The 14,619-nt window shown below is 43.7% G+C and overlaps 1 protein-coding gene across 7 annotated transcripts in view; it reads right to left on the reverse strand.

Annotated features, from left to right (window-relative positions):
* Positions 1-14,619, reverse strand: part of CEP43 (centrosomal protein 43) — a 2,274,574-nt gene that overhangs the window by 689,367 nt on the left and 1,570,588 nt on the right. For 5 of the 7 annotated variants that reach the window (XM_044069398.1, XM_044069434.1, XM_044069407.1 and 2 more), the window contains one exon: positions 12,357-12,410. The exons of the other annotated variants lie outside the window; for them this stretch is intronic. In XM_044069398.1, the coding sequence (XP_043925333.1) occupies positions 12,357-12,410 (54 nt within the window). The remainder of the gene's footprint in view (positions 1-12,356; positions 12,411-14,619) is intronic. 7 annotated transcript variants of the gene reach the window in all.

Below are 14,619 nucleotides of genomic sequence, written 5' to 3' on the forward strand. Positions count from 1 at the left end.
AAGCAGACTTCAAAAGGATTTTGACTCAGGTAGATAAATACTGGAGGTGTGATGGGGAAGAAAGAGGTAACTGTGAACATTTTAGGGGTGTAATGAGTTGGCAGATTTTAAAAATTCCCCTACTCACAGTACTTTGTGAGAAATATTGGGGCAGCAAATGGCTGTAATTAAGGAAATTATTCTTTTGAGCTGGGGTGGTGGTGGTGCTGCGGTAGCATTGTCGCCTCATAGTAAGATGCTGTCCGGTTTGATTCTCAGCTACAGCGTCTTCTGCGTGGAGACGTGTGAATGGGCATACCTTCGTTTAAGGTTGAGCGTCAGGGCTGGTAACTCAGCACGTAAAAATCAACTACCAATCATTAGGGGACCGGAGTTCCGCTGTGGCGACCCCTAACCAGGAAAAGCCGAAAGACACAAACTTTTAGTTATGTACTTACCATAACTTTAGATGTATGGGATCCATCTCGCCTACATTCTCTACAGATGGGTTCGGAGCCGATCCTCGGCTCTGACTCTGCACGCTATACAATAGCACGAAGTCTCTTATTGGCTGAGTTACCTCATATCCCAGGATGCACCACTCCTGCTTCCCCAGATATTGTTTGTCCGCACACATGCACACACACATAGACTGTTGTTATAAGATTGCCAGGTGTTTCAAGAGAGGAAACAGTTGTATTTGGACCGTCCGGTCTCTTCTGGCCTCCAGGGCAGGGGGAAGGAGGGTGGGTTATTAGGAATGTAGGCGAGATGGATCCCATACATCTAAAGTTATGGTAAGTACATAACTAAAAGATGTAATGTGATCCTATCTCGCCTACATTCTCTACAGATGGGACAGCGTCCCTAGCACCTAATTCCTGGGTGGCTCATTGGAAAACGGTCCGGAGAACCGTGGAACCAAAGGAAGCTCGACCCCTAGATGCCACATCCAATTTGTAGTGATAAATAAAGGTGTGTAGAGAAGACCACGTAGCAGCCGCACAGATGTCATTAATAGAGAGCTTGGAATGAAAGGCTGCCGAAGTGGCCATAGCCCTGGTAGAATGAGCTTTCACTGGAATTGTAAGCTCTTTATTTGAAATGCGTTAAATATGACTGATACAGTCTCTGATCCACTTGGCAATAGTGACTTTCGTGATTGCTTTGCCCAATTTATTGTCTGAAAAAGACACAAACAGTTGATCTGATTTTCGTGCTTGGTGTGTCCTATCCAAATAGAAACGTAATTGTCTGTGCACATTTAAACTGTGAAAGGTATACTCAGCTCTGTTTGTATACTTAGGGAAAAAAACCGGTAATTCCAGTGATTGTTGCAAACAAAAGTTAGAACAAACCTTTGGTATAAAGGATGGGTTTGGTCTAAGAGATACTCTATCCTTGTGAAATACCAGGTATGGTGGTTTGACACATAAGGCTTGAAGTTCTGAAACTCGCCTGGCTGATGTGACAGCAACTAGAAGGGCAGTCTTCCAAGAAAGAAATTTCAAGTCACAGGTTGCTGCCGGCTCAAAGGGAGGTGCGGTTAATGCAGCTAACACTACGTTAAGGTCCCACGGTGGTGCGGGATGAGATATAGGGGGCCGTAGAAGCCAAGCTCCTTTAATAAAGGCTTTGCACAACTTATTGCTCATTAAAGGTGGTTCTACGTTCTCGTGAAAATTGGAAATAGCTGCCAATTGAACTTTGATGGTAGACACCGAACAACCCTGGTTGAACAGGGAAGTTAAAAACTTCAGAACCTCTGACACCGAAGCTGTCATAGGGTCTAATCCTCAGAGTTGGGCCCAAATAGCAAACCTCTTCCATTTACTGCTATACATCTTTTTTGTAGAAGTCTTGTGGGCCGAGGACAAAATATGCAAGACTTCAGGGTCGAAAGAATGGCTCCTAACTATGGTCGGAAGAGGAGTAGCCAAGCTGCTAGCTTCAATGAATGTAGGGACTGATGGAGCTGTCCTGACTGATGTGTCAGGAGGTCCGGAACTTGGTCCAGGAACCAGGGACCGTCCAATGCATACTTGCGAAGAAAAGGGAACCAAACTTGACGAGGCCAGTATGGGGCGATTAGAATCATTTTACTTCCCAAGTGAATCACCTTCTGAATCACCTTGGGGAGAAGGGGAACTGGTGGAAAAGCGTATAGCAGACCTGAGGGCCAAGGTTGGACCACAGCATCCTTGGGCATCTCCCCCGGAACTGGAATGAGAGAGAAGAACTGCTGGCATTTTGCGTTGAGGGGAGTTGCGAAAAGATCGCAACATGGAACTCCCCATCTGGTGAAAATCTGTGTTACCACTTTGTGATTCAAGGACCATTCGTGAGGGGAGAGAATAGTCCTGCTCAGTCTGTCGGCTATCACATTGGATGTCCCCGGAATGTGTGTTGCCACTAGAAAGCGTTTGGTAGCAATCGCCCAATCCCATACCTTCATGGCCTCTCTGCAAAGAGGGTAAGACCTGGTCCCTCCTTGCTTGTTCAAGTACCAGACTACCGACATGTTGTCGGACTGAATGGCAATCGTCCCCCGGGGGAGGTGATTGTGCAATGCTTGCAACGTTAAAAGCACCGCCCTCATTTCCAGGATATTGATGTGGAGAAGATTTTCGTCGGAGTGCCACGTGCCTTGGACCGACCTGTCCAGATAATGTCCCCCTCACCCTGTCTGGGAGGCGTCCGTAGTCAACGTGACCGAGGGGGATGGGGGAATGAAGGGTCGCCCCTGATCCAGGTTGGAGGAAAGAAGCCACCAACGAAGATCCTGTTTGCATGTCTCTGTGATCAATATGTGCTGACTGAGGGTGAGTTCTTGATAGGACCACTGGACTGAGAGGAGCCACTGGAGTATCCTCATATGCAACCTTGCCAAGGAGACGAGAAGAATGGTGGCTGACATGGAACCTAACAGCTGCAGGACCATTCTCGCTGGAGCGCGACGTCTGAGGAGTAACGCCCAAACCTGAGACTGCAATGTTGCTATCCTTTCCGCAGGAAGATAGACTCGCATCTGCCTTGAGTCTATTTCTGCACCAATAAACAGAATACGTTGTGATGGCAGCAATACGGATTTTGTCCAATTGAAGGTGATTCCTAAGGAGTTGCCTAGGGAGATAGTGGCTGCTAGAGTTTTTAAGAGTAGATGCCTTGAGGTGGCAGTTAGGAGCCAGTCGTCTAGGTATGGAAACACCTGGAATCCTAGACTTCTCAGGTGAGCAGTCACCACTGCCAAACATTTGGTGAACACCCTGGGGGCTGTGGTGAGACCAAAGGGCAGTGCACGGAACTGGAAATGACTGTCCCCTAGGCTGAAGCGCAAGTGTCTCCTCGACGCCTGATCTATCAGAATGTGATAATAGGCGTCTTTGAGATCTATGGAGCACATCCAAACACCCTTCTCCAGAAGCGGAGAATGGTTTGTAAGGTGACCATCCGAATTTGGACTTTTCACTGATCGGTTTAACCTGCTGAGATCCAAAATGGGCCTCAAGTCCCGGTCTTTTGGTACCAAAAGAATCTTGAGTAAGTCCCTGATCCGGCCTGATCTGCGGGGACAGGTTGGATGACTCCTTTTTGAAGCAGCTTTGAAATTTCGATGGCTGCCAGATCCCGTTGACTGGGTGGCGGGTCCGGGATTCTTTGGGATGGTGGGGGGGGGTTTGAGAGAAGGGAATGGTGTAACCTCCGGCGATGATTCGGAGCACCCATTGGTCCTGAGTGATACTTTCCCAGGCCTTTAGGTGCCTCGAAAAATGACCCCCGACTGGCTCCGGAGCTGCACAGTCGGACACTCCTTCAGGGATGCTGGAAGGAGGAGGAGCCACGAAAGGACTCGCTGTCTCCAGTGTTGCAGGGGCCTCCGCCACCTCTGGGACGGCGTCTCCCTGAAAAATTTCCCCTTCCTCTGCCTCTAGAAGGGGAATCGCTCTGCTGCGATGAGTAAGGCTTTTGAGACTTACGGAACCACATTTTCCCTCCTCTTCGAGCCTTGGGATAAGGTCTGAAGGGAGTGGAAAACCGGGCCCCTACGGCAGTTAAAGTCTTACCCTCCTGCTCGCAGCGAGTCAAAGTGTCCTTTACCTTGGGTCCAAAAAGGGAGGACCCATCGAAGGGGGCGTCGGCAAAGGAAGACTTAAAGGCCTCCGCAAAGTGACACAGGCGTAGCCAGGCTTGTCTCCATTGAGCAACACCTGTGCCCACCGCTCTGCTCGCTCCTTCGGCTGCATACGAAATGAGCCTCATGGACGAGTTGGATAGGGAGGACAGGGTAGCCAACTCGGAGTTAACTGTCTGGGCTAACTGCTCAGGTAAGTTACCGGAGAGGGTATCCGAAAGCTCCTTGACCAGATCCCTCTGCAGTCTCGTAAAATGCGTCAGGTAGTTCAGAGACCTTAATGTAACGGTTGCTGAAGCAAGGGTGCGCTTCCCGTATCGATCCATGCTCCTAGACTCCTTATTAGGAGGATGGACGGACGTTGAAGCCTCTGCCACATCTTGTTGAGTGGCAGATGCCACCACCGAGGCATCTACAGCCACACCTTTGGAAAGAAAATCCTTATCCGGGGGTGCCGACAGGAATTTATTGGGGCGAGCTGGCACCAGTTCAACAGAGTCCGGGTGTTCCCACGCCCTTTGAGAGATCAAATCTAGGAGCTCATCGAAGGGCGGAGACACCCAGGAGGCGGAGTGCTGAGCCCCGAAGGCCTTGAGGAACACCGACTCCTCAGCAGAAGGGGGTTTGGACTGCCAGTCTCCTCGTTGCTTAAGGATTTCCAAGATGTCTGCAAAGGATACATCATCCGAGGACGACTTGGGGGAACCTTCTGCATCATCGAGGTCGGTATCCGAGGTGAGAGACTCATCAGGGGAGTCGACGTGCTTCCTCTTGCACTGTCTCTTCCTCGGGGGTTCCTCCGAAGACGCTTCGGAGGGACCTCCAGGAAGAAGGGAACCCCCAATGGGGGTAACCTCAGGCCCCAGGGCTCCGCTGTCATGAGACAGGGGGATTGCAAAGGAACCAGTCTCCATGCCAAGGGAAGGTGGTGGTGAGATGGTAGAAGTGGCCAGAGAGGACTTGGCCAAGGCACTCCTCATGGCCTTGAAGGCGGGACCCCGAGAGTCCTGGGAAGGTTTAACCCCCAAGGCCACAACAGCAGTCGGAACTCCCGCCGCAGACGCACCGAGAGGGAGGCTCAGAACCGAAGGGATCGGTCCCGAAGCGTCCCCCCAGGGCCGACAGAGGAGGTCCGCGTACCGAACACCGACCCGAAGGGCGGGGTTGGAGTTAGGGTCGAAACCGACCCGACAACCTCTACCGGCTCCACCAACACCGACTCCAACGGCGCCATAGCTGTTGGAGGAGGAACCGAGAAGGCAGGGTGGGAAACCGGCTCCGGAGCCGACTGGGCTGGAGCCGAGACCAACTTTTGAAAGACCGGAGACTGAAAAAGCCTTTGAAGCACCCTGTCTACATCCGAATCGGACATCCTCGACGACCGAGAAGAGACCGACCGGGTCCGAGTCGACTTCTCCGCTGGTTCCGAAAGACTGGGGGACCGGTTCCGAATGGTTTCGAGAAGTATCGGCGTCAAGGGAGATTCCAGCACCACAGCAATTTCCCTCGGAGCCGATGTGGACTTCGGCACCGAAGGGGAGGAGTCTGAGCGGGCAACCTTCATCGGCTCCGAAGGCAGTGGAGCCGATGGAGATGACTCGCCTCTCGATGCCCGAGCTCTCGGCTCCAAAGCCAGAGGAGTCGAGGCTGGAGACATCGAGGCAGACCGTTCCGCCCTCGGCTCTGAAGTCCGTGGAGCCAACGGAGAAGCCTGCCTTGACTTTTTTGCTGCCAGATCCGACGGGCTGGTCGGAGCCGAAGATTTTTTCTTCCTCGACGGGGAAGAAGAAGAAGATAGGGCTTCCTCAAAGGAAGGGGTAATAAGCCCTTTCAAAATCAACTTATTTTTCCTCTCTTGGAGCACGCGAGAGGAAAAAGTGTGGCAAACGCTACAGGATTCCTGAAGGTGCTTCTGCCCCAAACAGTATACACAAAGAATGATCGTCCGTAATGGACATTTTATAGTTGCATTTCGAACACTTTTTAAATCCTGATGGCCTATGTTCCTTAGACATGGCTATCTACTTCAACACTGACTACTAAGAGAAAAACAACACGTAGACTAGGGCAAGGTCCCTCTAAGTTAAACGGGATCACTTGCCAACAAGAATAAAATACAATTTACCACAGAAAAAAATTTTAAACTGCACAATTCCACAATGAGTAGCTGTTAAACAGCTCTAACTAAGGCGCGTGGGCAAGGCCCCTCTAACTTAAACGGGATCCTCGAAGAAAATACAATTTCACCACAAAAATTCAAAATACTCAGTCACACAAAAATAAGTAGCTGTTAAAACAGCTTTTGGGTAAGTTTAGCGAAAATTCTGACAGAAAAATAATCACTAAGAGGCACTTAGCTCAGCCAAGTCCGAGACCACGTCTATGCTGTAGAAGCGACAAACGAGATCTGGGGAAGCAGTAGTGGTGCATCCTGGGATATGAGGTAACTCAGCCAATAAGAGACTTCGTGCTATTGTATAGCGTGTCGAGTCGGAGCCGAGGATCGGCTCCGAACCCATCTGTAGAGAATGTAGGCGAGATAGGATCACATTACATCATTTTTTTGAGCTGGGGCACAGGATCTGAATTACCCAGGTAGAATAAAGCCATATTAGGTTTAATTCTATTGGCTACCAAAAAAAAAGCAATTATTGGAAAATTGATATCAAAATCTACACCATGTGTATTTGAAGTACTGATATTGTAAACAAGATAAAAAAAACTGGGAATGGAATGTTTAGAAAAGGGAAGGAGCAAATTACACAAAAACAAATGGAATCTGTGGGAAAGATATATGCAAATTAATATTCAGGAGGAGGAGTGAGAATTTAACATAAAATAGGAACTGAGCAATTTATGTAATGTTGGACTAAATGAGAGCTGTAAAGAAAGAAAACATATATGTAATGAATAATGTATATAAATGAAAACATGTCAACATGTTTTTTTCCTTTTCTATTTTTTTAACTTCTCCAACTCTTTTGAATTTCTAATACCGTGATGGGAATGGACTCCATTCTGAAGTCAAACTACGATTAAACTTCCTGAAAACTATTGCTTCACTCTTTGATATAATTTCTTCACTCTTTGATGTCAGCCAAAAGTGCACTTTGCAGCTGTAATTTGTACGGAGTTACATGTATTTGTAGCATATTAAAATTTGATTGTAGACTCTTTTTTTTTTTTTTTGTTTTTTTTAATAAGACCCATTGCTCCTACTATTATTGGAACTGTCTGGGTATCTTTTTTTACACACTGCTCTCATTTCCACTTGCAAATCCCAATACTTTATGACTTTATGCGTAGGACACTGCAGACACTGGGTGTGGCAATTTCAATGATCAATGTTACTTTTGTCTTCTTTCTTGGAACACCACATCCGATTTTCGAGCATCTATCTTTTGAACTGTTGGTAATGGATGATCCCATGTGATGTAAACTTCATTTTCTATGATGTTTTGTGGCTCATGTTTCCAGTGTTTTTCAGCCACTTCAATACTATAATGTTTGCACAATCCCCAATGCAGCAGTCTCACCACACTATTATGCCTTTCAGTATTCAGCCCTTCTGCCATTAGTACGTGGCAACCAGCAGCAAGGTGTGCAAATGTTTCCAATTCTGTTTTGTAAAACCTACATTTGTCTGTTTCTCCCACATGTTCAATGGACTTTGTAAACCAATGTGTACGTAGCCCACTATCATGGGCTGCCAATATTAACCTTTCATCTCTTGGTTTAAATTCACTTCTCCTTAATCATTCCTGCACTCATTCCTGATCAACATGAGGCTCTTCCAGAAGTTTTCTATACTTGAAATTATATTTATGCTTTTTCCACATTTCTTGCTGTCTCATCTGGTCCTTCACCTTATAGTCTTTCTTTTGTTTTTTGGCACATTCAGTTGCTGCCTGATTTTTATCTACTTCTGGTTTGATTTCCATTACTGCTTGACGCTGATATGCTTCTGCTACATTAAGCAGAGAAGTCATCTTAGATTTATTCTCCTTATGTTTCAAAACTTTCACTACATTTGGGTCTTGTGAGGTCAGCAGATATGTGTAGTCCCACAATGGCAAATCTATAAATCTTTTGGTGAGCATGAAGCATCCCTCTTGTTTTCCTATCTAATCTATCCAGCACCTTTTAGGGCCAGTCAATCACTCCAAAACTGTACACTAGGACAGGAAGAGAAAATTGATTTCTAGCTTGGATTTTGTTCCTAGATTTCAACGCTGTTTTCAGGATTAATTTAAGTCTTCTGAAGTACTCCTTACTAAGTTTTATTCACATTTGTTCATGTTTTACTGTTGATCCTTCATCAGTCCCCAAATATTTATACACTTCTTCTTGCTCAAGTTCTTTTATATCACATTCTTGTCCCAAACTGATGTCTTCCTGATGCTGCAGTTTTCCTGCTTTAAAGGTTGCTTTTGCACATTTATCAAGACCAAATGACATTCTTATATCATCTGAAAAAGTTTTGACAACTTGCAGTTGTGCTTTCAGTTCCTCATCTGATGAGCTACACAGTTTCAAATCGTCGACAAAGAGAAGCTGAGAAATCTTTGCACTTTGTTGTTTTCTAGGAGCCAAATTAAAGTCATGACCTAAGGTGTTAAGTAGACAGCTTAATGGGTTACAGGCAAGGAAGTATAGCAGTGGTGACAAGAGAGTCGCCCTGGAATATCCCTCTTTCAATTTTTATCCCTGGAATAATAAGTTGTCCTTTATCATGGCTTAATTGCAAAGTGGTCTGCCACTGTTTCATGGTCACTGTAATGTAGTCGATCAGTGTAGGATGCATCTTGTACATTTTAAGCACTCTTTTATCCATGAATGTGGGATACTATCAAATGCTTTCTTTATAGTCAATCCATGGCATACTTAAATTCTTCCCCTTTTTACAGTTCTCTACTATGACTTTATTTTTCCTTTTCTATTAATGTATTTATGCCTATGATACTTTAATAAAGATGTGTAAAAAAGAGGCTGCAAATCCAGGACTACTGCATGATGCATTGGAATATCACTTCTTTCTAGGGTGTTCATTCTGGATTATTTAGAAATGGCAAGGAATTAATTTTGTTTTCACTCTTTAGGCTCTTAGCATCTACATAAGACAGTTACTACTTTGAAAATTGGCCAGATGTTAATACTTTGGCAGAAGACAATACAAGCAATAAAAAGATATATTATATATCATCCACAAATGCTCGAGTCTTGTACTGTTATGAAGTAGAGATTTAGCTGTAAATAAAATCTGTACAAGAGAAAAAAAGTATGCACCAACTATGTAAAGACAACCCTGAGGATAAACAGAAGCTGAAAGTTTTGATACTGTTCTAGGCATATCTCTCAGCTGATCCTAATTTTGCCTCATGTGTTTGCACTGTCACTTGTAAAAATTTTTGATTGTCTGGTAAATCACTTAGGATAAGTCGGTCAATGGCAGACATTACAGCTGCATAAGAAAAAACACACAAACTGCCAGCACTTCACCAGTATCTTTCTTTATTCCAGCGATCTGGTACCTCGGCAATTCGCCTTCAAGGATCACAATTAATTGAATGTGAGCATGATACTTATATACTCACTTTGACAATCAACATATTGATTAACTTGTTACAATCAAATATGTAAAACACCAATTTCCAAAATATTAAAGTGACCATGAATTTATAATAAATAAATAAATATTCTCAAATATGAAATATAATAATTAATTAATTAATGACCTAATTCCTGATTCATGCCGTTAGGCTTTAAAGTATGAAACTTAAAAATCATTCTAGTTTCTAACTCCAATAATTTCACTACAATGTCATCCCCTCTTTGAAGGAAGGGCTTTCCCAGTATGCTAAATATTAAACTACTAGAAGAACTACTATGTGTCTCATGAAAATGTTTAGCAACAGGACTAGTCAAATTTTGATTTCTAATGTCGTTTAAATGCTCCAAAATACGAATTCTTACCACGCGTTTCGTCTGTCCTATGTACCACATATTTTTACATGAACAACCCAATATATAAACCACCCCTGTCGATTTACAATTGAAATAGTGTTTAGGAACAAAATTTATACCATTAATAACACTCAGGTTCCTAACCATATCACAAATATTACAAGAACTGCAGGGAAAAGTACCTGGTTTTAAAATTACGATGTTATCTTTCCTTCCAACTAAGTTATTATTTAACAATTCCTTAAGATTTTTTCCTCTCTTATAAGAAAATGTAATATGTTTGGGGTATAGATGACCAATAGACTCATCATCACTGACAATATACCAGTATTTTCTAACTAATGAAACCAGTTTCTCAGAAAAAGCAGAAAACTTGGTTACATAAAAAAGCTTCTCATCATCTTTTTTATGTTCCATAGTGAAAACTTCACACCTTGATTCAAAATTTCCAACAAATGTATAATTTCCATCTACATTTTTACCAAATAATTTGTCCCTGCATGCTAGTAAATGTGTTTTATTATAACCCCTTTCACTTAACCTCAGCATGACTTTATTCAATTCACTATTTTTTTCATTTTCGTTACTGGTATGATCGAAAATTCTCTTAAATTCACCAGAAGGTAATGCCTTTAGTAGATGACCAGGGTGCATGCTGGTCGCATGCAAAAACATATTAACTGAAGTAGATTTCCTGAAGGGCCTAAACCCTATATGTTCCCCAGCTTCATACTTCGTGCTCCTCAGAAAATACATGCTGATGCAAAACCTGTTATTTTATTAACTTTTAAGCGAATTAGAGTAATATTTAGAAATTATACCTGATTTTGTGCCTTTGCTCACTTCCATTATTTTTGGCTTTGTCCCCCGATTCTTCAACACAGAAATTGAGAGCTATCCTGGTTTTAAATTATTCAGTATTCTGATGTGATCATATTCTACCATATGGTACAGAGAAATAACTTTTTTTAAATTACCTTCCCTGAGTTAGGAATCAGAAAATGCAGCAAGTCAAAAGCAGCTGTATAACTTGATTACAGCATGATAGGCAACATATTGCTTTTTGTAAAGAGCCTTATTTAGCCTTACCGCTCAGAAGCCTTCCACATTAAACAGTACGATAAAAGCATGGCAGTTAATGGCAAATGTTGAGAAATTCTTTCATGAAAGGCATTGTCTTAACACAACACTGATACCATAACCTGCACTACTGAATTACATCCATAAACACTTTTTGTTATAAATGCCCAAAGCAGTAATCAATAGCTGCCATCACTAAAAAATGCAATTTGAACTTTTAAAAACCCACTGTACACAAACACAATAACATGAGAATTGCATGCAGGAGGAATAGAAAAAAGCCAGACACAATCAGGTATACATGGGTTAGTAGTAAACATTAATTTGATCACTTTTAGGACAAAGTAAAGCAACCGACAACAAAAACATGCTTAAATAAACCCAAATGGTTAATCCTTACTTTACTTCAGTGTGGGTAAGAACAAAATGTTACAACACTGTCATTAAATTCTGCGTAGTACACAAGGTAAAATGCTTAGAATTATGAAAATATGGTGTAGTAACAAATAAAATAGTATGCCACCAAAAGCTCAGAATAACTTTTTTTCTCTTTTCCGATTTTCACCACAGCAATTTTGGCCTGGGTACTTATCACCATCTTATACAAAGATGTGAAATACCTGGTAGTGTTTAACAATTTGTTTAAATTAAACTAATGTAAAAAAGTCTAAAATTTGCGCCGGGCAGCATTCTAACATGCAGAGATATTAGAAAAATATTAAGAACATTTAAAATTTTTAAACATTACTACTGGAACCTGCATATTAAAACTGAAGAAAACTGAAGGCAAACTTATTCTGGCCTCTTAGGTACAATAAGCTTTCAACTATTTTTTTTCTTTTGATAAATGTTAGTCACTTGTTTATTAAGTAGTCTTTTAGCAAACAGCAACAAGACATTCTGAAAGGGAAAAAATGTAATGCCTGGATTCATGCAATGAAATGGATTTAACAATGAAATGCTTGGTATTTAAGAAACACAGTTTATTACAAACAATCTGCGCTTCTAGCATATTGCACATCTTCAAACAATTCAAGAACAAAACAGGTAAGCTACTCTACTCCTGTTTAGGTTACATCACTTTCTATAAACTTACATTTACTGAAACTTAGCTTCAGAGTAAGCTCTGTACACCACACACCAGTGTTAAAGGCAGACCCCAAATGTATCAATGAGACTGTATATACATACATGCAATTACCTGTACTTCAGTCATTTCCCTGCTTTCTTTAACATGTCCTTTATACCTGGGTATCTGAATAGGAAAATAAAACCATGAAACCTTTTGATCTACCTACACAAAATATGGCACAGCAGAGTATAAATGGTTAAAAATGGACAATGCTACAATACTTTATGCAGCAAGCCAAAATTCTGGATGATACCCCAAAGTCCCTTCAGAGAAAATCACAGGCCAGTGCATTAAAATAGAAGTTATGTCCTTACCATAACGTTCCATGTGGAGTGTTCATCTCGCCTTTGTTCTTGCACATGGGTTCGGAGCCGATCCTTGGCTCCGAGTCGGCCACTTGGCAAAGCTCTGCATCGAGAAGAAGCTCGAGACCAACCTGTCTCCCACAATTCCCTCTGCCTTTACCTCAGATCTAGTTTGCAAACAATACCAGATCCCAACGGGAATGAAACACACAACATACATGCTAAGGCTTAGCTGAAAACAGCACTAACAGCTGAGAGAAAACAGAAGCGGGAGAACCAAACCAGACATCTAAACTGGACGTTCTTCCTGAACTTTGGGTGGGAGGGTGGGAATGTAAGAACAAAGGCGAGATGAACACTCCACATGGAACGTTATGGTAAGGACATAACTTCTATATGTGAGAGTGTTCAATCTCGCCGTTTGTTCTTACACATGGGTAGCGTCCCTAGCTCCGTGACCCTGAGAAACTCACGGAAGAACGTTCCTGAGCACAGTGGAACCAAAGGTTGCCCTGTCCCTGGAAACCCTATCCACTTTGTAATGAGTAATGAACGTATGTGGTTTAGACCAAGTGGCGGCCACACAAATAGTGTCCAAAGGTAGGCGGGCCGCATGAGCCAGGGATGTAGATATTGATCTAGTAGAATGTCCTTTCGGTTTGATGGTTAAACTCTGTCCAGTAGCAGTATAAACGAAAGTAATACAATCGGATAGCCATTTGGAAAGGGTACGCTTCGTCACTGCCATGCCCTTTCTGCTGTCCGCAAAGGCTATAAAGAGTTGATCTGCCTTTCTGTGATCCTTTGTTCTATCCAAGTAAAATCTGAGTTGTCTATGAACATCCAACTTGTGTAACATATATTCTAGCTTATTGGAATGGAAAGGAAGACTTGAAGGCTTCCGCAAAGGAATATAAGCACATCCAGGATTGCCTACGAAGGGCAATCGCTGAAGCCGCAGCCCTACTCGACCCTTTGGCTGCATATGAAATGAGCCTCATGGACGAGTTCACAATTGATGTAAGGGTATTGAGTTGTGCTGTAACTTTTTCCGCGACAGCAGCATCTGTAGTACCCTGGAGGGTATCTCCCAACTCTTTGATTAGATCCCTCTGTAAATGTGTGAAATGCATCAAATAGTTCAGCGATCGCATAGAGAAAGCCGCTGAACTAAAAATGCGCTTCCCATACCTGTCCATAGTCCTAGAATCTCTGTTAGGCGGATGCACAGATGAGGAAGATTCAGACATCTCCTTCTTAGTGGCAGCTGCCACCACCATAGCATCCACTGGAACTCCTTTTGTGAGATATGCCTTGTCTTGAGGGGCCGTAATATATTTATTAGGCTTTCTAGGGACTGGCTCCACTGTGTCAGGTGTCTCCCACGCCCTTCGAGCAATCAATTCCATCAACTCATCGAAGGGCGGAGTGACCCAGGAGGAAGAAGGGCGAGCACCGAATGCCTTCAGCAAGACTGACTCATCCTCAGAAGGGGGTAGGGCCTGCCAATCACCTCTCTGTTTCAGGATCTCCAGGATGTCAGAAAAGGAGACATCCTCTGAGGGTGATTTAGGGGACCCTTCTGACTCATCCAAGTCAGTGTCTGATGCTAAGGATTCTTGTGGAAAATCCAAGTGTCTCCTCTTATACAATCTTTTCCTCGGAACTTCCTCGGGGGAGGCATCCGATGAAGCCTCCGATGAAGCCTCCGAGGAAGAAGGGGCTCCCTCTGGGAGTGGCTGAGACACCGATGCTCGACGCTTTGAAGTAGCCGTGGGTGCAGAGGAGGATAACGGGCCTTTATGGGAAGGAGAAGCTATCTCTGCTGAAGTGGTTGTCTGAGTCGACAACACCTTCCTCATCAGGTCGAAGGCCCCCAGGTCCCGAGTCGAAGAATCCCTCGGTTCCGAAGAAGGCGGAGGGATCCCTGAGACGGGGACCGAGGGCATCGACCCCGAGGACGGAGCCTAGTCGATCCGTGCAGAGGCACCGAGAGGGAGAGTCGGAACCGAAACATCGGTTCGACT

This window comes from Protopterus annectens, chromosome 1.part0, assembly GCF_019279795.1.
Source record: "Protopterus annectens isolate FY-2018-M chromosome 1.part0, PAN1.0, whole genome shotgun sequence".
NCBI lineage: Eukaryota > Metazoa > Chordata > Ceratodontiformes > Protopteridae > Protopterus > Protopterus annectens.